The sequence below is a fragment of the Mauremys reevesii genome, linkage group 25 (genome assembly GCF_016161935.1).
Source record: "Mauremys reevesii isolate NIE-2019 linkage group 25, ASM1616193v1, whole genome shotgun sequence".
In the NCBI taxonomy this organism is placed as follows: domain Eukaryota; kingdom Metazoa; phylum Chordata; order Testudines; family Geoemydidae; genus Mauremys; species Mauremys reevesii.
Window position 1 is genome coordinate 18978051 of NC_052647.1, and position 24233 is coordinate 19002283.

General features: G+C 55.8%; 2 protein-coding genes across 9 annotated transcripts in view; one reads left to right on the forward strand and one right to left on the reverse strand.

Moving 5' to 3' along the window:
• Positions 1-17980, reverse strand: CSAD (cysteine sulfinic acid decarboxylase). 6 transcript variants are annotated; one of them, XM_039514147.1, is made up of 16 exons: positions 17858-17980; positions 16810-17035; positions 11032-11181; positions 9355-9481; positions 8814-8904; positions 8219-8325; positions 7027-7142; positions 5793-5872; positions 5247-5301; positions 5019-5135; positions 4121-4185; positions 3617-3698; positions 3002-3201; positions 2825-2876; positions 2412-2501; positions 8-1156 (listed from the first exon to the last, which is right to left on the reverse strand). In XM_039514147.1, the coding sequence occupies exons 3-16, from the start codon at positions 11152-11154 to the stop codon at positions 983-985; spliced, it is 1479 nt and encodes a 492-aa protein (XP_039370081.1). In that variant the 5' UTR covers positions 11155-11181; positions 16810-17035; positions 17858-17980; the 3' UTR covers positions 8-982. The 6 variants fall into 6 exon arrangements, 5 of the variants coding, with proteins under 5 accessions (XP_039370078.1, XP_039370083.1, XP_039370081.1 ...); XM_039514148.1 differs by lacking the exon at positions 17858-17980 and adding an exon at positions 17822-17840; XM_039514146.1 differs by lacking the exon at positions 17858-17980 and adding an exon at positions 17780-17826.
• Positions 17941-24233, forward strand: part of ZNF740 (zinc finger protein 740) — a 12927-nt gene continuing 6634 nt past the window's right edge. For 2 of the 3 annotated variants that reach the window (XR_005591193.1, XM_039514151.1), the window contains exons 1-6: positions 17941-18077; positions 19397-19767; positions 20246-20377; positions 20552-20638; positions 21504-21627; positions 22694-22832. Coding sequence is in view for 2 of the 3 variants with exons in the window: in XM_039514151.1 (XP_039370085.1) it covers positions 19759-19767; positions 20246-20377; positions 20552-20638; positions 21504-21627; positions 22694-22832 (491 nt within the window). In the remaining variant the exon portion in view is untranslated. The remainder of the gene's footprint in view (positions 18078-19396; positions 19768-20245; positions 20378-20551; positions 20639-21503; positions 21628-22693; positions 22833-24233) is intronic. The other variant, XM_039514152.1, reaches the window with a different exon arrangement.

The following is a 24233-nucleotide window of genomic DNA, read 5'->3' on the forward strand; positions in this document are numbered from 1 at the left end:
CATTTTAGCTAGGAGGAGGGGGGAAGCAGAATTTGCCCCTGGGCTGGTATGGCGATTTAACAAACCTAGCAGTGGTTTGGCTCTAAAACCAAAAGCCAACGTTTACTGCTGTGCTGCTTATGAAATGCTGCGGGGAGAGCAGGGGGGAAGCATTTACCAAGCATTTATTAAGAACTGACATCATGCGCTTCATTAAATGAATCACAAATACCTAGGCCAGAGTGCTGCTAAGGGCAGGGGAGGAACGCCAAAGGAGCACCGCGATCGCTCGGTAGCCGCTTGAGAAGCGGAATTCGGCAGTTTCGTTTGGCTTGAAAAGGTGGTTTGGAGGCAACCCAGGTGGAGCTTTGTGTCAGTTCCACACAGCTCGGTGCAGCTCCACGGCACGTGTGGACTGCCCCACGACCGCCATTCCTCCTACGGGATCAGCTGTGTCTGAGCGTACATCCCAGACCCTGGCCTGTTGCACCAGATGTTGATGTTCTACTTGACCACAGGCTGGTGCTGAAATGTTCACCTCCAGAATCCAAGATAAGCATCCTCTTCCAGCTTGTCCAAGACGTACCCAAGACTCTACTGGAGCTGCCTCAGGTCACAGCCAAAGGAAAGCTCTATGGAATCATGTGCTAGCTGAAGTTCTCAAGAAGAATGCTACCATCTTTTCAGTAACCTCAGGTGCTACCCTTGTCTGGGCCTTGGCAATGTCCCTTCTCTCAAAAGGACCCAGGAGAGGAAGAGAGGGAGTTGCTAGAGAGAAGCACAAACGCTGAGTTCCTCTCTGGTGTAATGTGTATGGAGGACATGTGAGAGAGGCTGGTATCTGAACACCTTACTAGGGGTATAAATACCTGGAGTCTGGTGAACTGTGTTATCGTGGTAGTGCTTGCTGGACGCTGTGGAGAAAGGCAGGAGTGGGTGTGATGTCCCACCATCACTGAGAGACCTGCCAGGAGCTGATGGTGAGGAGGAGGGCCTGGGATCCCTACAAATCTGTGCCCAGTTTCTCAATCTCATCCAGGAAGAAGTCCAAGTCATGCTTGGTGACCACGGGATTTGTGACAACCTGGCGGAAGAAGTTGACCTTGCTGCCAAGGGGTTGGTAGCCCACCATCATGGACCCTTTCTTCATCATCCGCTCCTTGATAGCTGGAGCCACCTAGGCGGAGCAGCACATAACATCAGCATCAGTCAGTGGAGCATGGGGCCACCCAATTAGCCAGCTGTGATATGAACCTGTAAACCCTTCTCCTGGGCTATAGAGCAGACCCCTCCAATGGCCAACCCACCTAGCTAGCTCAGGGTTTTAGGCTTGTGTGGTGACTGTCCCCTTTAAGAAGGAGCAGGGTCCAGTGCACCTGTGACATGTCAGCCACCTTCCAGTTAGGCTTAAGAGAGAGCCCCATGAGCCGGGAGGGGAATCACGCTGGAGGTGTGGAGGAGCCCCCGAGGAGAGAGGAGCAGTGATGGGCTAGCAGGAGTTGCTTGGGAGAGAGCTTCAGGTGTCCCAGTGGAGAAAGTGGAGTTGGGGAGGGGGCAGGAACAGGACTGTTAATGGGGACCCTGATGGGTGGAAGGCCTGGAAAGTGGCCCCAAGGCAAAAGGGGAAGAGCTAGCTTAGTTAGCGGGAGCTGAGCCCAGAAACAAGAGGGTGGATATCCCCCGAGCAGGTGTGGGACTCCTAGGGAACAGCTGGGGAGCTCTTTGGGCAAAGCCTTGAGGGAGGGGCTGTGGGAAGGGTGGTCATTCCCGGGAAGGGAGACCTGAAGCAGGCTCCAAAGGACGTGGGAGCACAGTACTGCTACTGATTCTCCGGTGGGTGAGGCCCTGGACTGGGGGAGGGGAAAATGACTATATGTGTTCACTGGCAAAAGGTTTCGCTGCAAGGCTGTGGGGGAATCACAGCATGGGTGTACGTGAAGACGTGCCCCAAGGCAGACGGACTACATTCCTTTCAAGGAAAAGGGAAACTGAGGCTGGATGCACCTGTTGTGCTGTGGGTTGATGCCAGAAGGCACCCCCAGCAGGGGTCACCATATAACAGCTTGGATTTTGAAAGGTATCAATGGGATTTGGGTGCGGGACTCCCTGGGTGCTGGATGTCCAACTCTGCCAGGCGGCTTTGAAAATCCCTCTCACAGATAATGCCTGGAACCCTGGTGTCTAAGTGGGACCAGTGGGACACAGACCTAGGGCCTTGGATACAAAGAAACAGTGAAGTCTTAGTACATAGTAAGCTAGCGGAGAGACAGCTGGGGTGCCACAGCCTGGGGGTTGGCAGTGGGACAGGACAGACAGACAGACATTCTCTCTCTCTCCCCACGAGTCTGGGTGGGCGTACTGGAGTTTACTATCTATCCATCAGAAAACAGGGGCTCTCCCCCCACCCCACTCTCAGCATTCCCTGCACTCACCTTTCCCAGTCTCTCCCAGTAATCGGCACAGCCCTCCTTGCCCCGGAGGCTGGGTGGCACAAACCAGAAACACAGATTGATGAACTCGGGCTGGGAGAGGTAAAGGAGAAGGGGTCACCAGCAGGGATCTCTGTAAGTAAACAACCCGAGCACCCTGAAACCTCAGCTAATGGAGGTGCAGCCTCTGGAGACGACAGGGCGCAAGCCTGCTCCCCCCTCGCTTATGGCTCTAGGAACACCCAAGGGGGTTGGATTTCATTGCTGGTCAACTCACGTAACAAGGTTAAATAGCTGCTGCCCACCCACCCATCAATAAGGGCTGTGGGGATTCATGATAAACTCTCCCCGATCCCTTGGAAAGCAACAAGCTCCCGATGAGCCGTGGTGTAGCAATGGCTCCAGGTGGCCCATACCTCTATCACCAGCTGGAAACCTTCCCTTTTCTTGATCTCCTCAGCCAGGTACCTAGAGAGGATGAAGAGAACATCGTTGATCTTTGGGGTGGGCATAGAGACGTGTGTAAGGATCAGGGGACATCACTAGAGCACCTCCTGGGGTTAGGGGAACACCTGTATCCCCCCACCCCTCACCTAGTGAACTCGAAGGCCCTGTCCACTCGCTTCTCCAGCCCCTCGGTCCCATTGGCCTTCCACATCAGCCACAGCTTGAGGCAGTCCACCTTGCGGCCACACTGGATGGTCTTGTCTCCCGTGTCGTAGGCCACGTCGTAAAACTTGTCGGTCTGGAAGAGGTAGGTGGCGTTGGCGCAGTGGCACCGCTGCAGCAGGCCCTGAAATGGGAGGGTCCAGCAAACACATCAGCACGTCCCGACCACGGTCACATGGGACGGCAGGGACAAGGCATGCGCTAGGCAGGCCAGCAAGGGAGCACTGAGGGAGCTGGATGGGCTCTACATGTGCACAGAAATGCCACTTCCAACAACACCCAGCAGGGGGTGCTGGAGGGAGCGGGGCAGGGGTGCTGGCTGCAGGGTAGCTCCCAGCTACTCCAGTCCCAGCCTCACCCAGCAGGGGGTGCTGTAGGGAATGGGGCAGGGCTATTGGCTATGGGGGAGCTCCCTGTCACTTCATTTGCAGCCTCTTCCAGCAGGAGGCACTGTAGGGAACAGCACATAAGCTGCATTCGTCACAGCAGGGTTACAACTGCCTGCCTCTGCAGGGGAGGGAACGGCGGCGAAGACCTACGGAGCTCTCTCGAAGCAGGAAGGCAGAGCACTGCAAACCCGTCATCAGCATCTTGTGCGGGTTCCAAGCCACCGAATCCGCCCTGCAAGGGAAAGGGAGACTCAGTGAGACATTAACATCAGCTGGGCCAGGGAACGGGCTGGGGGGCACAGGGCCGGCTGGGGGGGCACTGGGCAGCGGATGGCCAGCTACAGGAGGTGTATGGAAAGGGATATTCACCAGCAGGAGCAGAGCTGCACACACTCATATTGATGTCACAATGTGCTAATTTCAGGGTCTTCCAGGCACAGGCTGGATCGGACAGGATCACATGATGCAGGGAGGGATCATCTCCCGCTCTGGCTCAATTACTGTTCTCAGTGTGTCCTGGAAGTTCTTCACCCTGATGTAAACTCCTGCGTAACCAGCCCCTCGCCTGATCTCAACGGCTCTGACCTCCACTACTCCCATGAAGCTGCGAGCGCGACCGCTAACCCTGTCCCCCAGTTTGGGGACAGTACCCACCTCTCTATCCCACGCAGGAGATGTCTGTGTCTTCTAGAGAGCAGGGCACTCCCACCCCAGGCGGCCTGCCAAGGAGGAACAGGGAGAGACAGCAGCGCTTTGAGTTCAGTCAGCAGCCAGTGCGGGAGCTACAAGTGGCTAAACCTGCTGAGACTGGGGCATGCTGCACCCTCAGCCAAGGGGAACCCTGTTTCAAGATGGTCCCTTCTAGCCCAGCCTAGGGCCTCTTCTCTCACGATCCCCTGCCTTTTGGCTGCTCTAAGGGGACAGGCCTGACCCTAAAGCCTCCTGCCTGGGTTCTGCATGAGGCCCAGTGCACGTGGAGAGAGGACGCTAGAGCTGGAGGAATGCAGCCATCAGTTCCAGCACCAAACTGGCAAGTGACTTCCAGTCTGGGTGCATGAGAGATGGCAGGAAAAAAAAAGCTACTGTCCAAGTGGCCCAGGGGGATGATGGGAAGGCACTGGAGGACTAGCGGCCCCCAAGCAGTGCATTCTCGCTGCGGAGTGATAGCAGCAGACCCGTTGTGCTCACTTCAGCTTCAGCCAGTGCCCCAGTGGTGTTAGTAGCATCGCAGAACAGGGGTGATGGCTTGTGTGTGTGGATGGGGGAGAGTTCACAGGATCCTTCACACTCCAGCAGGAGTGAACTCTGCCGTGGAGACGAGCCGTGTGGGGGTTAGGGATAGGGCTTGTCAATTACCAGCAATGCTGGATCTGTTCAGCCAAACTGTGGGAAGCAAAGATTCCCAGTGACCTCCTCATCCGCTCCCCTAGCCTAGCTCACCTCCCTTCCCGGACAGACATCGCACGCGCCCAGGGACGGAGCCCTTCCTAAATCTCTAGCGCCCGAGGGCACATCTCCCTGCCCCACCCTCCTTGCGGGGGGGGAAACTCACATCCACATGAAACCAGGCCCCATGGCGCTCGCACACATCTGCCACGTCCGCCAGTGGGTCGAAGGCTCCCAGCACAGTGGTGCCACAGGTGGCGTTGACCAAGAAAGGACACGCGCCCTGGAAGGGAAGAGGGGCAGTGGGTGGGCTGCGGCATTACAGGGCGGAAATGTTCCTAGCAGGCTGCTCCCTGCCCCACAGACCAGACCCCTCACCCCACCCCAAACTCACCTCAGATTTTGCTTTGTTGATCTGTTTCTCCAGGTCTGCAGGGATCATTTTCCCCCTGAGGATGAGAGCACAAGTTATCCCCGGGGGCGGACTCCGTGCAGGGAGCAGAGATGGATTATTCTGCCCAAGTCCATCCAGGTGGCTGAAGGGAAGCATCTGTGGGAGCTGTTAGCTACCCTGCTCGGTCCAGCAAGAGTCACTGATGGGACTCATGGAGGAGTGATGGCTTGTGGGAGGTCCCAGCCTCCTACAGAGCCTGAAGGAAATGGGGCATGTGCCCTGGGTGTTGGGGAGCCTTGAGCTACTCCAGTGTCAGCCTCTCCCAGGAGGGGGCGCTGATTGCTGGGGCACTTCCAACTACCCAGCTCCCAGAAAGGGGAGCTGTAGGGAGCAGGGCAAAAGTCCTGGGCACTGGGGTGCTTCCAGCGGCTGTCGTACCAGCCTCTCCCAGCAGGGGGTGCTGTAGGAAGGGAAGGAGGCGCAGCCGAATGGAACCAGTGCCAGGTCTGGATAAAGGCCACAAGCATTCCCAGTGTGAGCTCTCACCTCTCATCCACTCCGACCAGGTAGATGTTGTCTGTGCCAATGCCCAGGAAAGCTGCCCCCTTCTGGACGGAGTAGTGGCTCTGTGGGGGAAGGCAGAAGGGAGGGAATCAGCACAGACTCCCACCAGGGTCCAATCCCAAAGAAGTCACAGGGCAGGAAGTGTCATTTAGAGGTGAGAGCTGCAGGATCCCTGGGAGTCAGGGCTGCTTTAGCTGAATGCACCATTTTGGCCTGTGTTGCAGGGGGGCTGGAACAATTTGTATAGTGGGCGGGGGTGGGCTGTGAGCCGTTGAACCAAATTAAACCCTGGATAGGATGGAAACCACTTCAAGTGAGGGGGTGCTGCAGCACCCCCCTGTACCCCTAGTTCCAGCACCCCTGGCTTGCATCCGAAGAAGTGGGTATTCACCCACGAAAGCTCATGCTGCAAAACATCTGTTAGTCTATAAGGTGCCACAGGATTCTTTGCTGCTTCTACAGAACCAGACTAACACGGCTACCCCTCTGATACCTGCTGTATCGTGTATTCTGTGATACTTTAGCCCTGCTGCATTATTCCCTTGGGGGGGGGGCACTGCACGGAGTGGATGGAAAACTGATGTGCCTTAATTCTCCGACAGGGCCCCTGGTACTCTGGTAAGAGGCCTATTTGAAGGGCTTGGCCGGATTACAGATGTCGACGTTTATGGGATTTTTGGCCTTGTCCAAATTAGCAGAAAAATGTACAGCAAGAAGCCGGGGGTTGAAGTTCCACGAATTGCAGCCTCCGTCGCATTCCTCTCCTCCTCCCACAACACCTCTCAGGCACTTACAAGTGCGAGACGGACCGTGGCTCTGAGAGCCGGCTGAATCCAGGCCCTGGGGCGGCTTCCCGGGGCGGCTAGTGACCCTCAGGCATTGCAACCCTTAACCCTCTGGTTCACCCGCTTGGCCTACCTCCATCCCACAATGCAATGCTTCCTGTTTGAAAAGGACCCCCGAAAGACCCCGGTCGTTGTGCCGGGCTGTGTGTATGGCACGCTGGGCAAACTGGGGAGGGGGAACTGTAGGTGGCCTGAGTTTAGCCAAATGGCACAGACGCTGAGGGTAGAAGTGGGTCATGCTCTGGGCCCTGCTGATCCACGGCTCTGATGGGGTGACACTGCAGCACCCCATCCCTCAGGGGAGACCAAGCCCAGCCCCCTCTTCTCATGCTCCTGTCATGCTTAGCGAAGAGGAAGCCCCAGGTTGGCACCTCTTGCGACGTGAACACCGCCAGCCTCGGCAGTGCCCAGATGCCCTTCTGCTTGATGTCCGGGAAGCGCTGATACCGTGCCACGTTCATGGCGTATATATTGGAGAGGGAGCCTCCTGCAGGGAAACAAACCCACAGAGATCAGTGCAAGCCTGCCGCCCACTCCCCATGTGCTGCGGGACAGGCCGGGGCAGGAACAAGGGCAGCTTTGGAGGAGAGGAAGGAGGGTTCCCTGAGCAGGATTCAATCACCGCACCAAGAAGAAACTTGCCCTGGTGGAGTCCCCGCTACCACCAGCAGGGCATGGGAGGATGCTCACGCTGCTGAGGTGAAGAAGCTGGCATCAGCAGGGCACTGTTGAGAGGAAGCTCACGCTGGTGGAAGGAGGTTGGTATTGGCAGGGCACTGCTGGGAGGACGCTCACACTAACCAAGCACTGCTGGGAGGAAGGGCCAGGTGGCACTGGTATATCACCGTAAGAGTGTCAGGTTCTAGGATTCTGCATAAGGAAGCAGAGCTTTTTTGCTGACTCACCTTAGTGCCTGGTGCCAGAACCCTGCAGAGAGAGACAGAAGTACTTCTGCTGCCTCCTTCTGTAAGGGAGGTCCTATCCGGTCCAAGCCATGACATAAAAGGAACTGGAGGGTCTCTCTGAGGCAGAGGGAACTAAAGGTAGAGATCGGGGGAGTCCTGCAGAGAAGCACCCTAGGAAGAGCCAAGCTCAGGAGAAAGCTTTGGCCATAGGTTATGTTCTGTTGTTGCTTTTTAAGTGAACCGTAAAGGCAAACTGCAGGGAGGGCTGAGTCTGGCTCTTGCCCCATGTGTGTGCCAGGGAGGGCCGAGTCTGCCCCCTGCCCCCTATGTCAGCCAGGGATGCCAGCTGCTAACCCTGCTCACACACTTCTTTCAGGGATCTCCTAGCCCTGCAGGACTCCGGCAGTTCTGAGCTATATGGTATAGCAGCCAGATCCTGGGGAAACTGGTGCAGCTCAATCAGTGTCAATGGAGCTACCACGATTGACCCCAGCTGAGGGTCTAGTCCTGCACCTTCACTTTGGATTTGTGGGGGGGGCTGTCAGACCGGCAATGGGGCAGGAAGGACCCAGCAGGAAACCCGGTTCATGAAAGGGCAGTGATGCCCTGGGTGCCCCTGGCTTGACCCTCCCTCTGGCAGTATATCAGCCTCACGCACCTGGGCAGAATATCCCGTCTCCATTCCCCCAGCCAATCAGCTCCCGCAGCTTCTTCAGCACCACCTCCTCCATCAGCACAAACACTGGGGCGATCTCGTAGGTGTACCTGGGCCACACAGACACACCTCAGTGAGGCACCCGGCCATTGGGGGAGGGGGCGTACCTGGAGCTGCACAGGAGATGGGTAGTCCAGGAGGGGAGTGCAACCTGCAGGGCGCTGGTCCATATTGCAGATTGCAGACCAGCTGGGCAGCGATGGGAGCTCTGATTCAAGAGCACCTGGGCGTGGGGCAGCAGTGGGGGCTGTGGGTCGGGATTGAGGGGCATCAGCAGAGCTGTGTGGGGAGCCACACACCCTCTACATCTAAAGAGGAGACACTGCAGCCTCCAGGATCCTTGGGGCAAAAATGAGGCCCCAGAACTTCCCCCCCGTGTGAATTCCACCCACCCCTCCCTGTCTGTTGGCAGCAAACAGCCCCGGCATTCTCACTGTCCTGTGTCCTTAACTGTCCTTGTTCCCCACCCCCAGCTAGATGCGCTGCCTCCCTGGGCAGCTCCAGGCAAAGGGTGCTCAGAGACAGGGCAAGGACGTACTGGCTGGTGTTGAGCGTCTCTGTGATCATCCGTCCCACCAGGGCATGGGGATCCAGCCCCGAAAACAGCTGGTTAAAGAAACGAGGATGACCTGTGGGGGGAGGGAGGGAGAGAACCTTTAACACAGGGAAAGAGCAGGAAACAGAGCTTGCGTCCTCATTAAACCTGGGCTAGATCCGACATCCGTCACCAGCTCAGCCCTACACCGGGCAGCCCCCAGGACCCGTGAGCCCATAAATACATTTGAGCTAAAGGAGAATCTCTGAGCTGTAGCAGTTTCAAGGCCGTTACCCTCTTCGGGCTGCGGCCGCTACAGGGCGATAGCCACCTTCACCTGGCTGGGCTCCAGGGACGCAGACACCCTAGTTGGTACGGCACAGCTGTGCTGATATCCCTTACGGGCGTAGTTCCGACCTAGCACGCAGGCCCTGCTCAGCGGAGGGCGAGCCTTGTCCTCCCTCTGACGCACAGCCAGCGGGAAGGGGACCCCCTCCGAGAGCAGCACCAGGCCCAGCCGTCGTCGGAGCCTCTCAGCACCTACACGTTTTCACGCTGTAGCGGATGACGTCCCGGCAGTGCTCCAGCACCCTCTGCCGGGGCTCCCCACTGCTCCTCAGCTCCAGGTCCAGGATTTTCTGCAGGTCTTGGGGCTCCCTCCAGTCACAGACCTGAAGGGACAGAGACAATCCGTCAGCAGCCTGCTCCGGTCCTGCTGAGCTGGGAAAACAGCCCTTCCCTGGATGCTCCCTTCGCCAGGGGGCACAGGGCAAGCAGGGCCCACCTCAGCAGGGAGCCCCCCACAACTGGGGGCAAGGCTGGTAGCAGATGCCCAGCTCGTGACCTCAGGGGCCTGTGCACATGTGTGAGGGGGGGGTAGGCTGGGGGGGGGGGAGGAGAGTCCTGTCTAAGGGCAGCAGGGGCAGGGCTCAGTCCTCCACTCCTCTCCTCCCTCCCCCAGCCAGCTACCTCTCTCACCATCCTGGCAATGGGAGATCTGAATGGTCACCCCCCCGCCCTCCTCCCGGGTAGGCCCAGCCCTTGCCTGCCAGCCCAGGGCTGCGGCATTTTTTTTCTGGACTGAGCATGGAAAGGACAGGAGGGAAACGGGGTCCGAGCAGCACATCAGAGAGAGGCTTTCCCAGCGGCCGCAATCCCAGAACGTCCCTCCCCGGGCTCCACAGGACCCTTGTGACAACACACAGAGCCCTTCCCCAGGCTCTTTCACACCACGGGGCCTCGTGTTTTCCCCTCTGCAAAGTGCGATGATGCCGGCCTGCGTCCCAGAGCGAGGCCTCCAAGCTCAGTGCCTTGGCGTGTCCAGAGCTCTTGGAGATCCTCCCCTGGGAGAGGGGACAGCGGAGCATAGTGCCAGCAGCAGTCAGGGGAACAGACAGCACATGCCGAGCAAAGTCACTCCTCTGCTTGCGATCTAAGGCATGAGCGGGCACGGTACGGTGTGCATGGGCGCTGGCCTGCAGCCTGGGGCCGCTCTCCTCTCTAGGCAATGGTGCAGTCCATAAAGATGTACCATGCCCCTTGAGCTGAGTGGCCAGGCCTGCGACCTGCCGTCTCCATGAGCGCCCCTTTAATATTAAAGCCGAGGGTGCAATCGGCGCTGTTTTGTACGCATGAGGTGAGGCCATAGGGCTCCTGATCCGCTGCCGGTGCAGCCCTTGGCCAGGGGGTCTGTGCCAGGCTGCAGGGAGAAGCTGGGCAGTCTGTGCCCGACCGGCAGGGGGTGGCCAGACAGTCTGTGCCTTGGTGGCAGGAAGTGGCCACATGGTCTGTGCCTATATTATAGGGGGTGACCAGGCAATCTGTGGCAGGGTGGTGGGGCAGTCTGTGCCCAGGCAGTAGGGGGCAACTTGGCGGTCTGTGCCTGGACTGCAGGGGGTGGCCTGTGGCACGGGTTAAGGCCAGCTGGGTCACCGCTCCGGTGGTGCCATGTTCCTGCCAATGGATTGGAAAAGCCGGTGATCACCACCAGGGCAAAGGGCACCTGGAGACAGACAGAGGGCCAATGATCACCACTGGCAGCAACTCGGCTTAGAAACAGACAGGAGCCCTTTGCAAAACACCTTTGTGGTAAGAGGGAAAACTCCCTCCCGTGCCCACGCTGAAGAGGGGCCAGCCACAGGCTACCCCATGGAAGGGGTGGGGCTACACTCCAGCCTCCTGGGCTGCTCAGCCCCCCCCCCCTCCCCCCCAGGAGCCTCACCTTTTCTGTGACATCTGTCCCTTTCCTGACGGCTTCCTCCAGGATGATCTGGAAAGCTTCCCGCAGGAACTCTTCGCCCGCTGCCTTATCCAGAGCGGGGTGGGACAGGGGGTCTTCTGCCATGGTTAGCCGTTTCCCCCGAACGTGCCCCTGTACATCAGAACACACATGACATCTGTGACTCTCCGTGGAGACCTACACTTTCCTGGGAGAGAAGCGTGAAGCCTGGGGAGGTCTGGACACCATACCTGCAGTGCAGGAGCCTTCCCTATTCGCAGCCTGCTCCGGCACCTTCCCTAGGGCAGTGGGAGTCACAGAAAACCCTACCTGCAGCATGATCGCCAAAGGGGTGGGTGATATGGACCCCTCTAGGATGACCAGCCCTTGCTGTAGGACTTGGTCATCTGGAGACACCACCCAGCGCTGACCATTCACGTCCAGGCAACGTGGTCAGCCCAGAGGCCAGGCACGTCTGGCTGCAGCCTTCCTCGTCACATGGGGGAGGACATTCCTCCGCAGATCAGGGGCCACACACTCCTGGTGGGTTATAGGCCAAGGAGCACGAGCACAAAGAGCTTGGAACTAAGGGTCATTCCCCTCCTCCCAGAGCTTCAAAGTCCTCTGTAAGGCCCTGCCCCTACAGCTTCCCTTTCTTCCTCCTCCTGCTGCCTGTGCACCTCCTAAGCCAGTATCCTCCCTCTCTCCTCCAGACCCCTGCCCCCACACTTGGCTAATAATTGAAAACACTGAACTGTGGTAGCATCTAGTCATGGCCCAGGACCCCGCTGTGCTAGGTGCTGTACAGAGCAACATGACATCCCCTGCCCCAAAGAGCTCCCTAACCAAGTACAAGACATGAGACGACCCGTGGATTCCGCCACACAGAGGGAGGACGACCAGGAGACAGTGGGACAATAATGGTCAGCCTGGTAGGCAGCCATCTCAGCACCCCGGCTGCCTGCCTAGGACGTCGTCTCCTTTCCTTCTGCGCCATGCAACCCCCATCCCTGCTGTGAAACCCGTCCTAAAAACCCCCCTTCTACTGTGAGTGCTCTTCAGTGATAATCCCTAGTCCATAACCTCTGTACCACGGGGTCACCCCTCTGCAGCTCAGCGGCACTGCCCGTGTCTGATCCCGACGGTCAGCACTCGGGCCACAGTCCGATTCTTCCTTGCAGCTTTATGCCGGGCTGAGAACGCTCTCCGCCCACGACAAAAAACTGTGCTGAGCTCTCCCCCATTGGAGCCCACGCACCCCCCAAACAACCATTCTGGGAAAAAGCCCCCCGGTGTCCTGTTACCTGTCCAGCCCTGTGAGATCTGTGCCCAGATCACAGGGACAAAGTACAAAGGAAACAATCTGTTACTGACAAATCAGTCCACACAGCAGCTCTTAAAGGCATCCCTTGCTGCTTCCAGGAGATTTTCTATTTGTCAGACACAAGAAAGAGTCACATTCACATAGCCTCCTGCTGGGCTCAGTCCAAACAGCCTGGCTCCGAGATACTGTACCTCTATGTGCTAAATGCTGTTTGCCACAGAAATGCCAGGGGCAGCCCAGGCCAGAGCGATGCTGAGACATTACAAACTCCTTTGGGAAAAGTGATCGTTACAGCTCATCCGGTGCTCAAGGAAGCGGGCAGGGTGCCCGGCCACCGATGGGAGCTTTCTGAACACCTTTCTTCTTTCCCTCCCAGTCCCTCTCTCTCATTCCCCCCTTCCTGTGGTTCAGGCGCAGTGGAGAGGCAGCAGCTCCTTACCTGTCAGCTCCCAGAGGGGAAATGAACTAGGCAGCTCTGGCCAAAGTGCACTCTGTTGGCCCCAGTGCAGTCCACAGAGCCCTGCCCTCATGTTCTCTGCAGAGGCGTGGCTAGCAAGGACTACAAGTGCGGCACCCCATCCCACCACCAGAGGAGGTGCAACAAGTAGCAACGACAAGCCGGGCATGCAGTGCACCAACTTAAGTCAAGAGGAAGCACAGAGAGTGGAGACTGCTTTAGCAAGCCCTGGATGTGCAATACAAGGTTCACTTGTATGCAGCAGGAAAAGCAACTACCCAGGGGGGCAAGAGAGAGCATCCTCTGCCCTAAACATTAACTTATGCCCTCAACATCCCAATATGTGCGAGACAAAGGCTGGTCTTGTGATTAAGAGACTGACCTGAGATTTAGGAGAGCTGGGTTCAGTTCTTGGTGCTACCACAGATTCCCTGTGTGAGTGGGGGCAAATTACACTAATCGGAGCATGCCTCAGTTTCCCCCCTGTAAAATGCAGATGATAAAGCTTCCTTTCTCCTACCCATGTCTATTTAGACTGTACGCTCTTTGGACAGGGATATCAATCACCGTGCATTTATACAGTGCTTAGTGTAATGGGGCACCTATCCTGAGTGGGAGCCTTTAATACAATTGATAAATACCTTCCCCAATTTAGCTGCACCAGCTAATTCTCTGCTAAATACTCGCTCAGTGCAAGTCACACTTGGTCACTGAGTACCAGGTGAGTGTTACTTCCCCGTTTTCACCAATTTTTCTTACACCTGATGTAATGGAATTGTTATGCTGATTTCTGTCTGCCTCCTGCTCGGTGCATCCTCCAGCTAAAGCAAACCATGCAGAAATGGAACAAAACAGACCTTGTAGAGGATTTGCCACACCGGATCGAATGACTGATTCATCCAGTGCGGCCTCACGAATCCTGCCAACAACTGCTACTTCAAAGAAAAGTTAATATAATCCCACCATGCACCTGGCCGATTGTGCAATGATGTACAGAGGTGGTAACAAAAAATTGTGTTCCAATCCCACTCAGGCTTTCAGCTCACATTACAGCATGAGAGGTACTTACTCCTATCTGAGCCTGCCAAGCTATAAATGTTATTACTGGATATAAAAACCATCCACGCCTTCTTCCAATCCAGCCACAGCCGTTCTCCCGGGGAAATGCGCAGGCTGATTAAGTGCTGCCTGAAGACTTGTTTCCATTTATTGGGGATTTAATTTAGCAACCGTTCATTTCAGGAATGGAAATTCCAACAATTTTTAGTATCAGAGGGGTAGCCGTGTTAGTCTGGTTCTGTAAAAGCAGCAAAGAATCCTGTGGCACCTTATAGACTAACAGACGTTTTGCAGCATGAGCTTTCGTGGGTGAATGCCCACTTTGTCGGATGCAAGAGTGGAAATTTCCAGGGGCAGGTAAATATAAGCAAGCTAGAGATAACGAGGTTAGTTTAATCAGGGAGGATGAGGCCCTGTTCTAGCAGTTGAGGTGTGAAAACCAAGGGAGGAGAAACTGGCTTATATTTACCTGCCCCTGGAAATTTCCACTCTTGCATCCGATGAAGTGGGCATTCACCCACGAAAGTTCATGCTGCAAAACGTCCGTTAGTCTATAAGGTGCCACAGGATTCTTTGCTGCTTTAACAATTTTTAGGAGGTTCCTAGTGTAACGAATACAAAACCCAACTCAAGGGCAGGCTACGGTCTTCTTACCTCTTTGATTCTCCACCTTTCCCATGCTGAGTCCCCAAGTTACAAGAGGCAGAGGTGTCGGGCCTCTTCTCCCATCTAGCCTTAAAGATAGGGCGGCTGGTCGTGCCCCCGAACCCTGTTTGCACACGCCAGGTCTTAGTTTATGCACCAGAAATGCTAAGCTTGGACCTGAAAATGCTGAGATCTGGCCTGTTCAGTCTGATCCATTTCGTTTGGCCCAGTATTTTGCTCACTCAGATCCAAATCTCCCCCAAAATCTAGAGTGTTTGGAACCTGCAGGGCCCATCTCCGCTGGTTCTTAGAACATATTATTTACAGCTGGCAGCACCACAGACACAAAGGAAGTCAAGGTCCCTGCCCTGAAGAGCTTTCCTTCTCGAAAGGATGGATGCCACACTACAAAAGAAGGAGCGACCAAGGAGAGATTGAGAGAACAAGGAGAAAGGAAAGCCTGCTCTTGCAAGAGCATCATAGGTGTGAGAGCAGGGCTTGGCAAAGGGCAATTGCCTCCCCACTTTTTAAACAGGGGACCCATGCCCCCCGCTTTGAGAACATAGGCACCCGGCAACCGGTCAGCATGGAGGTAACCTGGGATGCTGCAGCTAAGACCAGGCAGTGGAGGGCAGGAGATGCCAGAAACCAGAGCCGCCAGCACAATGGACTCACCAGTGAGGAGCAGGAGCTGAGCACAGGTAGGGGGAGGCGGTGACCAGACAGGCCATGCAGGGAGTCACCCCTGGGCCTTCCCAGGTCGCCGCTGCCCTTCTGAGAATATAGGTGCTTGGTAGCAGGTCAGCACAGGGGGAGTCGGGAAGCTGCAGCCAGGACCAGGCAGGGGAGCACAGAAGCCAGAGCTTCCGGGAGCCCGGGATGGAGCTGGAGGATGTTGGGAGTTGGGTACCAGGGTCACCTGGACAGCAGAGTCCCCCGCAGGGGGAGCAGGACCCAAGCATAGGTAGTGGGGAAGGCAGGAACAGGACGGGCTCTGCAGGGAGTCACTCCCTGTTCCCCTGGGCATCCCCCAACTGCTCCCCTCTTTGGGTTGCTGCTTGGCCCCCCCCAACTTTCTGGTCCTTCCGGCACCACTGGAGAGCGCTCATTCCCAAAGAGCACATTACTTTGACCTCAGTGGAGGAAAGGACATTAAACATGTGCTTAACTCCCACAAGCTGTTACTCTCCTGGGTCAGGGTTTTAATTTGCTTCTTGAGCCAAACTTCTCTCCTGTTGATTCCGTATCTTTAACCCCAAGCTTTCTAAAATCAGGAGTGAGGTCCCAAAAATCATGAGATTTAAAAAAAAAATCATGATTTTAAGCCAAATAAAATAAAAATGGGCTTCTTTTTCTTTGCGTACTGGTTTCTGAGCCTGTAGATCACATTGGCTTCACATACTCACATTCTTCTCTGCAACCATGAGGGTTAAAAACTTAGTTTAAAAAAAAAAATGATAGCTGAGATGCTCTTCTAATCACAGGACTCCAGGACCTGGGGTTTTGAGGCACCAGATATTGTCAGACTTGTGATAAAATCATCAGAGTTGGCAGCACTGCTGACTGGTTGAGGGGAATCTTTTCAAAGGTACCTAAGGGATTTCAGAGCACAAGCCCCAGTGATTTCTCTATGCCACTTGTGTTCATGGGGCCCTGGGGAAAATCTTCTCCTGCGTTTATTAAAATAAACTCTACTCTTGTTTATGATCAGGCTGAGAATAGTAAGGAGCACGAAACCTACAAGTACTCAAAAGCGACTGGAAGGCAGAGAGGGAACTGAGTCACAGCAATATGTTATAATCACAATCCCTGGGTAAGACAAGGCCTTTCACTGTAAATCATTAAACCTTCAACTTTTGAACCCACCCTTATTATTCCACAGTAATCTCATTTCCTTGCAAGAATGAACATCACCCTTTTACAGACCCACTCCACTCCAGACCCACTCTACTCTACCACCCCTAATTCATGAGAATCCACCTACCTTCCAAATGCGCTTTGCCCAACAGCCTGCTGCCTGCTTTCTGCCTGTGTATCCCCCTAAAGAAGGGGAAGGTGGGGCGGGGAAAGGAACTCTGTGGGAGCAGCACAGGCAGCACACCATGTCAGGATCAATTCCTGCACCCTGGCCTACGGCTCCAAATGGGAAATTAACTACAGGAGTTAGTCCACATGGTATCATCACGGGTCTGGCCGGCACCAACAAGGGACAGCTCCCTGCCAGACTTTTATGGACAGCAAAAAGGGATTTCAACAACAAGGCATACTTTATTTTAAGCCAGCGGGGATTTCTCACCTGTGAGATCCCAGATCTGCAAGCTGTGAAAAGTCACGTGATGGTAGCAGCCATGAAGGTTGCAGTGGCCACTTCCGGCCACTGAGGATCCCCATTGCTTCTGGAACAACTGTCAGTGAAGTGGGGCTGGGTACATTGTTACAAGGCCTCTGCAGATCAGAGAGTCATAGCAGGCTAAAAACCAGTCAGAGACCACGTCAGTCTCCCTGCTCACTCCATCACAGACCTAAAAGTCGCAATATTACAACAAAAAAACCTTCAAAAACAGACTCCAACGAGAGGCGGCTGAACTGGAATTAATTTGCAAACTGGACACCATTAAATTAGGCTTAAATAAAGATGGGATGGGTAGGTCATTACACAAAGTACAACTATTTTCCCATGTTTATTCTCCTTCCCCCTTTCCTCACAACCCAGGTGTGTATATTGAGGTGGGGCCAGGGATAGCCCCTCCCACTGGGGGGTGTATATTGGGGTGGGGCCAGGGAGAGCCCCTCCCACCAGGGGGGTGTATTGAGGTGGGGCCAGGGACAGCCCCTCCCACTGAGGGGTGTATATTGGGGTGCGGACAGGGACAGCCCCTCCCACTGAGGGGTGTATATTGAGGTGGGGTCAGGGACAGCCCACTCCCCCCTGGGGGGTTATATGGGGTGGGGCCAGGGACAGCCCCACCCACTGGGGGATGTATATTGAGGTGGGGCCAGGGACAGCCCCACCCACTGAGGGGTGTATATTGAGGTGGGGCCAGGGACAGCCCACTCCCCCCTGGGGGGTTATATGGGGTGGGGCCAGGGAGAGCCCCTCCCACAGGGGGGTGTATATTGGGTTGGGGCCAGGGAGAGCCCCTCCCCCCAGGGGAGTTATATTGGGGTGGAGCCAGGGACAGCCCACTCCCCCGGGGGGGTATATTGGGTGGGGCCAGGGAGAGCCCCTCCCCCAAGGGTTTATATTGGGGCCAAGGAGAGCCTACCCCCAGAGGCCACAGGATCTCCCGCCCTCTACTCAGGGTTACCCTGGTAACAGCCCCCGCCCTCTTCCTCTCACTTACCCTGCACCAAGATGGCGGCCGGGGCGGCCTCAGGAGCGGCCGTGCGCACGCGCCGGCCCCGCCCGCCCGGGCGGACTGGACGTGACCCCTGTGTCAAGCGCTTCCGGTTCCGGGGTAGCGGCGGGGGCCGAGAGGGTTCGGGCCGCTGTTTGTAAACTTGTCTCCCGGGGGAGCGCACGGAGGCGACGGCGGAGCCTGGAGCCCGCAGCGGCCGAGCCAGGTACGGAGCCCACAGCTGGTGGGCAGCGGGCCCTGGGGGCCAACGGGCCGCACCCCTCAGGGGGCCGGGGCCGGGGCCGGCTCGGCCTGGCAGCCCCCGCGCCTCGGCCTTGCGCGCATGCGCTTGCACGCTCGGGGGCTGCGGCTTGCACACTTATACCCACCCGCGTGCGCGGTCGCTCGCACGCTCGGGGGCTGCGGCTTGCACGCTTGTGGGCGCTGGGCCTTGCCCGCCCCCCACGCTCGTGTGCACACTCGTGCTCAGGCCTTGCACGCTCAGGCACAAATACAGGTTGCAACGTTGCCCTCTTGGGTCACAGCCTTGTACCAGCTGCGTGTTTGCACACCCATGCTGTGGCTTTGCACGCTTGTCCACAGCTGGGGCTGTTGCACATGAGCATGTTACAGAGGCGCTTGAATTTAGCTGTGCTCCCTTGCAACAACCTGGGTCCTTTGCATACTTACTGTGTGCACTCTGGGATGCTACACTGAGCACCTATTGTGGTGCCTGCTTCCTCCGATTCATACACCAGACCTCACTTGTGCTGCACTGTGTCACCACGCGCATAGTAGTTCACACCAAGGTGTGTGTTGATCTTCTGGCAAATCACCACAAACTTGCTCGCTCACTCCACTTGTGCATGCATGGACAGGAATGACCATCCACAGTTGTGCTCATTACTGCTTGCGCATTCGCAGTCTCGCTGTACTTCCATGCAGCATCGCGGAGCAGACAGATGGCACTACAGTGTGACAGATTTTATGCTTCCTGTTTCTAAGAATAGAAAGTTATGACTTCTAAACACTTTCTCCTGAACTGTGAAATAATAATGTCGGCGAGCACCCAGTGCAGCCTTTCTGTACATGTCAGTATTCGAGGAATGAAGGGGTGTGTTTGAACACAAGGTGGCAGTCAGGATTCCTGGGTTCTCTTCCCAGCTTTGGGATGGGAGCGTGGCCTAGAGATTAGGGCAGATCGCTGAGAGTCAGAACTCCTGGATTCTACTCTCTGTTCTGACTGTGTGACCTGGGGCCAGTCACTTTACCTCTCTGTCTGTCTCCCCGTCTGCAAAATGTTGTCAAGGCTAACTTTGCACAGGGCTTAGAAAAGCTCATAAACAGTAGAGTGTTATGTCTCTTCTCCTCACCTTCCAGCAAAACCTCTGCTAATATTAAGCAATAAATTTTGCCTGGGTTCTCTTTGAATGAAGGTGCTTTGACACACTGATAAAGAAGTATTTCTCTAGCTGTTCCTTGTCAATTGGTTCAGTTATGCTTCTTTTTTTTCTTTTCTTTTCTTTTTTTTTTTTTAACTCACAGGCTCCAGAGAAGTGTCTGCAGTGATATCGAGGCACGGAGATCAACCCCCTTTATCCAGCATCCATCCAGAAGCAGGGCTAGGGTTGGGATGACTCATCTGTAAAAGCGGTGCAGTCAGTTACCTTCCCGTCTAGCTTCTCCAGCTCTCGGCAGCGCTTGGGGAAGATTCCCTTAGAACGCCACACACGATTCCAGGCGCTCAGAATCCAGAAAGATGTCGGCAAAGTGGAGGGTACTGGACAAGACCGGCAAAAAATGATTAACTGAAAAAAAAAAATCTTTCTAATCGTAAAATTCTTTCCCGGGAGAGAATTAAGGCTAAAGAATTGTTACAATCCGTTTGTTGAGGACAGACAGACAAGATGGCTCAGGTAATGAGCCCCAATTTTCCCATCTGTAACAGGAATGCAACGTCACAGGGAGGTGACTGTCAAGCTGAATGGGCTGCAGAGCCCTTGGTAACCCACAGTGATAACGGGTAGAAGTCGATACTTAATGCAAACAATGTAGTGCTGATCAACCAAAGTATCGGTTGAATTAAGGAGGCTAAGCATATGCAACCAACACGGTTGTGCACACACCACCACGAAACTGGAATGCTTGCTCCCAAAACACTGCACTTTTTAAGCTCAAGGGAACTCTCCCGTTAGCTACCAGTAGTATTAATTCATAGACCCTCTTTGTAGACCTCCAGCCGCCAGAGGGTGGTGTAGTTGCACATGTGGCTGAATGTATCCCATTCATTCTGTTAGAGGGCACTGGCATGTTTGGGCAGCGGCTGCTTAGGTTATGGCTGGCTAAGCTCAGCTGAACCCTGCATCTTTCATGGTCGTTTGTCTCGTCTTTTAGGCGAGTCTCCTGGCCTGCGAGGGCCTCTCTGGGGTGTGCCTCGTGCCAACTGTTGCCAGCAAGAAGATGATGCCAAAACAGAGCTCCAAGCAGACCGAGAATGGAGAGAGAGGGAACAGCGCGAACATGCTGGTATGGGGGGAGCTCTACCCTGATCCTGCCCCATCCCCAGACCTACGGTCATTGACGTGACTAGAAAGGGGTCTCTAAATGTAACAGCGCAGGGCATCTCCAGAGGGTTCCGGGGGCAAGGGGCTCTAGAAATGCACACCGGGAAAGAACTGACCCCTGTTATCTCTCCTTAAGGGTCTCCGCCAGGAGAGCGAGAAATCTCGCAGCCGTAAAGAGGAAGAGCCGGCAGAAGCATCACAGCCGAAAAAGACCATTAAAAAGGCAGGTAATCGTCCGTCGTATGGTCAGGGAGGAGCAGGGCAGACGGGGCTGCGTTATGAAGTCTCACCAGGCTCAGGGCCAACCCTTCTTCCCGAGTGAGCTGTTGGCATTGCTGCCTGTATCTCAGACAGCCGAGGATTTCAGGTGTTTGTCTCCACACACTCTCACAGCTCAGGCATCCGGCTCCTCGCCGTTGCACGGCTCAGCCTTGAGGGCCCAGCACCTTGCAGCCAAGAAATGGATTCACAGGCTCCAAGAGTGACACTGGGGTAAAGGTGGGGGGGGAACACGATTACCCCCCCCCCAATCAAAATGTGAACTGACGTCCTGTGGCAGATACTAGTTCTCCCTGCAGTACTGAGCCCGTCTCACCTGCAAGAAGAATCTCTGCTAAAATGGGAAGAGTGCTCTTGTGAATAAAGCAACGGGACTTGGAATCAGAACTCCTGAGTTCTGTCCCGGGACCTGCCATAGGCTTGCTGCATGGCCACAAACCTGTCCTTTAACCTCTCGGTGTCTTCATCTTCTGTCTTACCTTCTAGGAGGACTGGGAGGCTAAACTATTGATATTGTAGCATTAATAATGGTACCTGTCTCTTCCGTAGAGCTTTTCATCAGGAGATCTCAAAGTGCGTCACAATCTTTAATGCAGTGGCTAGGGGCCCCGGAGTCCTGTTGTGCTAGGCACTGCACAGACACGACAAAAATGGGCCCTGCCCTGAAGCGTTCACAAGAGAGCTTGGCCGTCCCCAAATGGAAGGGGGTAGGGAGGGGCGAATAGTTTGGCAGCACCTGACCCTAGAGCAGTGTTATGTGCTCGCTGTGCCATGCGCAGGAATGGTGAGGGTCTGTCTGTGCTTCGCAGGTGATGGTGATTGAGCAGAACGGCTCCTTCCAGCTGAGAATCCCCAAGAACTTTATTTGCGAGCACTGCTACGGAGCCTTTCGGAGCAGCTACCATCTCAAGAGACACATCCTCATCCATACTGGTAAAGAGCCAGGAGAGCGAGGGTCTTGCTCTGCCGATGGTTGCTGTGGGCCTTCTGGATCAGAAGCAGAACAGGGGGTGAAGCGTTGAGAGGCTGATCCGTAACTCCAGCTGCATCTGTAACTTGAACTGTGCTCCAGTGGGGACAGGGGCTCTTTTGATCAAACAGCTCGGCTCCTTAAGCAGAAAGGTTGCAAGAGGGCACTAGGGTCCTAGCGATGTTTAAATCAGAACATGTACCTGCCTGGATATTAGGTCTCGGGTGCAGAGTTCGCGAACGCTGCCTTTAAAGGTGGTGCATTCACTGCATTGCGTTCTAGCTGCTACCACTGCATCTGATGAGGAGGAAGCTGCTGTTGCTGTGTGAGCCGCTCCTTGCTGAGAGCTTGGATCGTGATGATGGAAGATCCTCGCTCTTCTGTCCCTCTGCCCCTGCCTGTCTTTGCTTTTCTGCTGCTTTGCCCCGAACCTTGCAGCGAGGGGGAGAGAGCTGTGAGCTCTAGAATAGGGTGGGGCTGTGACGTCAGAGAAAAGGGGGGGGACCAAACAGGCTGTGCAGAGGGGATGACATGCAGGATTAAATCTGTCCCTGCCCTGGTGAGTTTTCAAGCAAAACTCACATGTGGTGCAGTGATGAAGCGCCGCCGCCACAAGATCAGATGGTTACTCAGCTTTGGGGCATGCACCCATTGATCAGTTAATGCCGACCAGCCTGGTGAATGATCTTTCCGACTGGGGGCAGCGCTGAATGGGGAGAAGGCAGCGGCTTTGCAGATGGGTTAAGAGGTTGCCCACAGGAAGGCGCTGAGACAGGACTAGGAAAGGGAAATGAAGAGGAGAGGTGGTTCAAAGTGACATTATTGATCGGGTAAGTGTGGGGGCACAGTAGGAGACGAGGGCGGAGATGCAAGCCAGACTGACTGGTGTGGGGGACTATGGCAAGGTTGGGTCGTGCAGGGCAGCGGGGATTCGGAGCCAGGCGGTGGCACGAGGCTCTGTGCCACCACTGGGGTGGGCAGGGAGTGGGGGGGGGGGGGCAGAAGGCAGTACAAGCCTCCCTATCACAGCCCCTTCTGCTCTTTCCCAGGTGAGAAGCCGTTCGAGTGTGATCTGTGTGACATGCGCTTCATCCAGAAGTACCACCTGGAGCGCCACAAGCGCGTGCACAGCGGCGAAAAGCCCTACCAGTGCGAGCACTGCATGCAGGTAACCCCCACCCTGGCCAGGCATGCCGCAGAGCGAGGGGTGGAGTCGCTTTGCTGCATCAGCCCAGGCTCTGTGCTAGGGAGGCTGCTAGGCTCAGTGGTTTCTCAGAGCAGGACAGCGGGATTATCACGGGGAGCTAGCGCACTCAGATCTGTGCGCACACAGTGCGGGACGCTGCTTCCTTCCTATCAGAACCACCATCCTCCTACGAACAGCCTGGACGAGAGCTTGCCAGGAATTTGTTCCTGGTTCGATCTGGCCCGGTCAAATCTGCCTGGTGCTGCTTTTGGTCTGTGTCTAGCAATGCAGATCTCTGCCTAGGGCCTACAGAGCACGGCTCATCTTCCTAGCTCTGCAGAGACATGAGCAAAGGCTCCCACAGCTCCCCCAGGAAGTAGGGGATTGCGAAGGGTTTAAGGTCAGAAATTGCTACCTTTTAGGGTGCCTCCATTAGCCATGACCTGAGCTGTGAGCGCCCCCAGCTCTCCTGGACTTCTGCTGGGATTGCAGGTGCTCAGGAGCTCTTAAAATATCAGGTCAAACGTGGCCCGGGATGGCTCCCCCAAAACAGAGGCACCCCCCCATCGGTAGCCACGCATGGAAAACGGCCCAGCTGTCTTGCAGAGTTGGTGTCCGAGCTGGGTTAGACTCCGGGCTCCCACCCAGCAGAGCAGTGCAGAACAGCCAGCTGCTCAGCCACGTGGGGCCGTGTCTTCTCTCTAGACACCGACTTGGTCAGCTGAGCAGCGTGGTTGAGCGCTGGGCCGGGTTCTTGGTTATGGTCCAGCCCCTTGTGCTGCTCAGACAGTGCAAAAGAGGTTGGATTCTGGCTGAAAACAACCAGTGGGGAATTCCCATGACAGAAGTTAGGGACCCACCCCGTGGGAATTAAAAGCTGGTGTCGGGAGTGGCGATGGGACATGGCCGTGCTAATTCTCCATTGCCTAAGTCAAACTCTTTTTTTCTGGCGACCCAGTTGAAGAAAATTGATGCCTGCAACCCAATGGAGCTTGGGTGGCGGGGTGGCTCAGGGCTGGGGCAGATGGTTGGGGTAGGGGAGGTGAGGGCTGCAGAGTGGGGTTGGAAATGAGGGGTTCAGAGTATGGAAGGGTGCTCTGGGCTGTGGCAGGGGGTTGGGGTGCATGAGGGGGTCAGGGCTCTGGGCTGGAGGGGCAGGCTCTGGGGTGGGGCTGGGGATGACAGGTTTGGGGTGCAGAAAGGGGCTCCGGGTTCGGGGGGTGCTCAGGACTGGGATGGGGTTGGGGCACAGGCTTACCTCTGGCAGCTCCCAGTCAGTGGCGCAGTGGGGGTGCTAAAGCAGGCTTCCCACCTGCCTGGCACCACAGACCGCGCTGCACCCCAGAAGCAGCCAGCAGCAGGTCCAGCTCCTAGGCTGAGGTG

What these genes read in the sequence shown, in the direction of transcription:
- CSAD (XM_039514144.1), bottom strand. Translation starts at nt 16,695, where the DNA reads ATGATACCATGTGGACTAACTCCTGTAGTTAATTTCCCATTTGGAGCC. An exon ending in GAGACGCTCAACACCAGCCA is followed by an intron (nt 8,326 to 8,813) that starts GTACGTCCTTGC and finishes TGTGTGGCCCAG; the next exon opens with GTACACCTACGAGATCGCCC. An exon ending in GGGCCTGGTTTCATGTGGAT is followed by an intron (nt 4,186 to 5,018) that starts GTGAGTTTCCCC and finishes CCTCCTTGGCAG; the next exon opens with GCCGCCTGGGGTGGGAGTGC.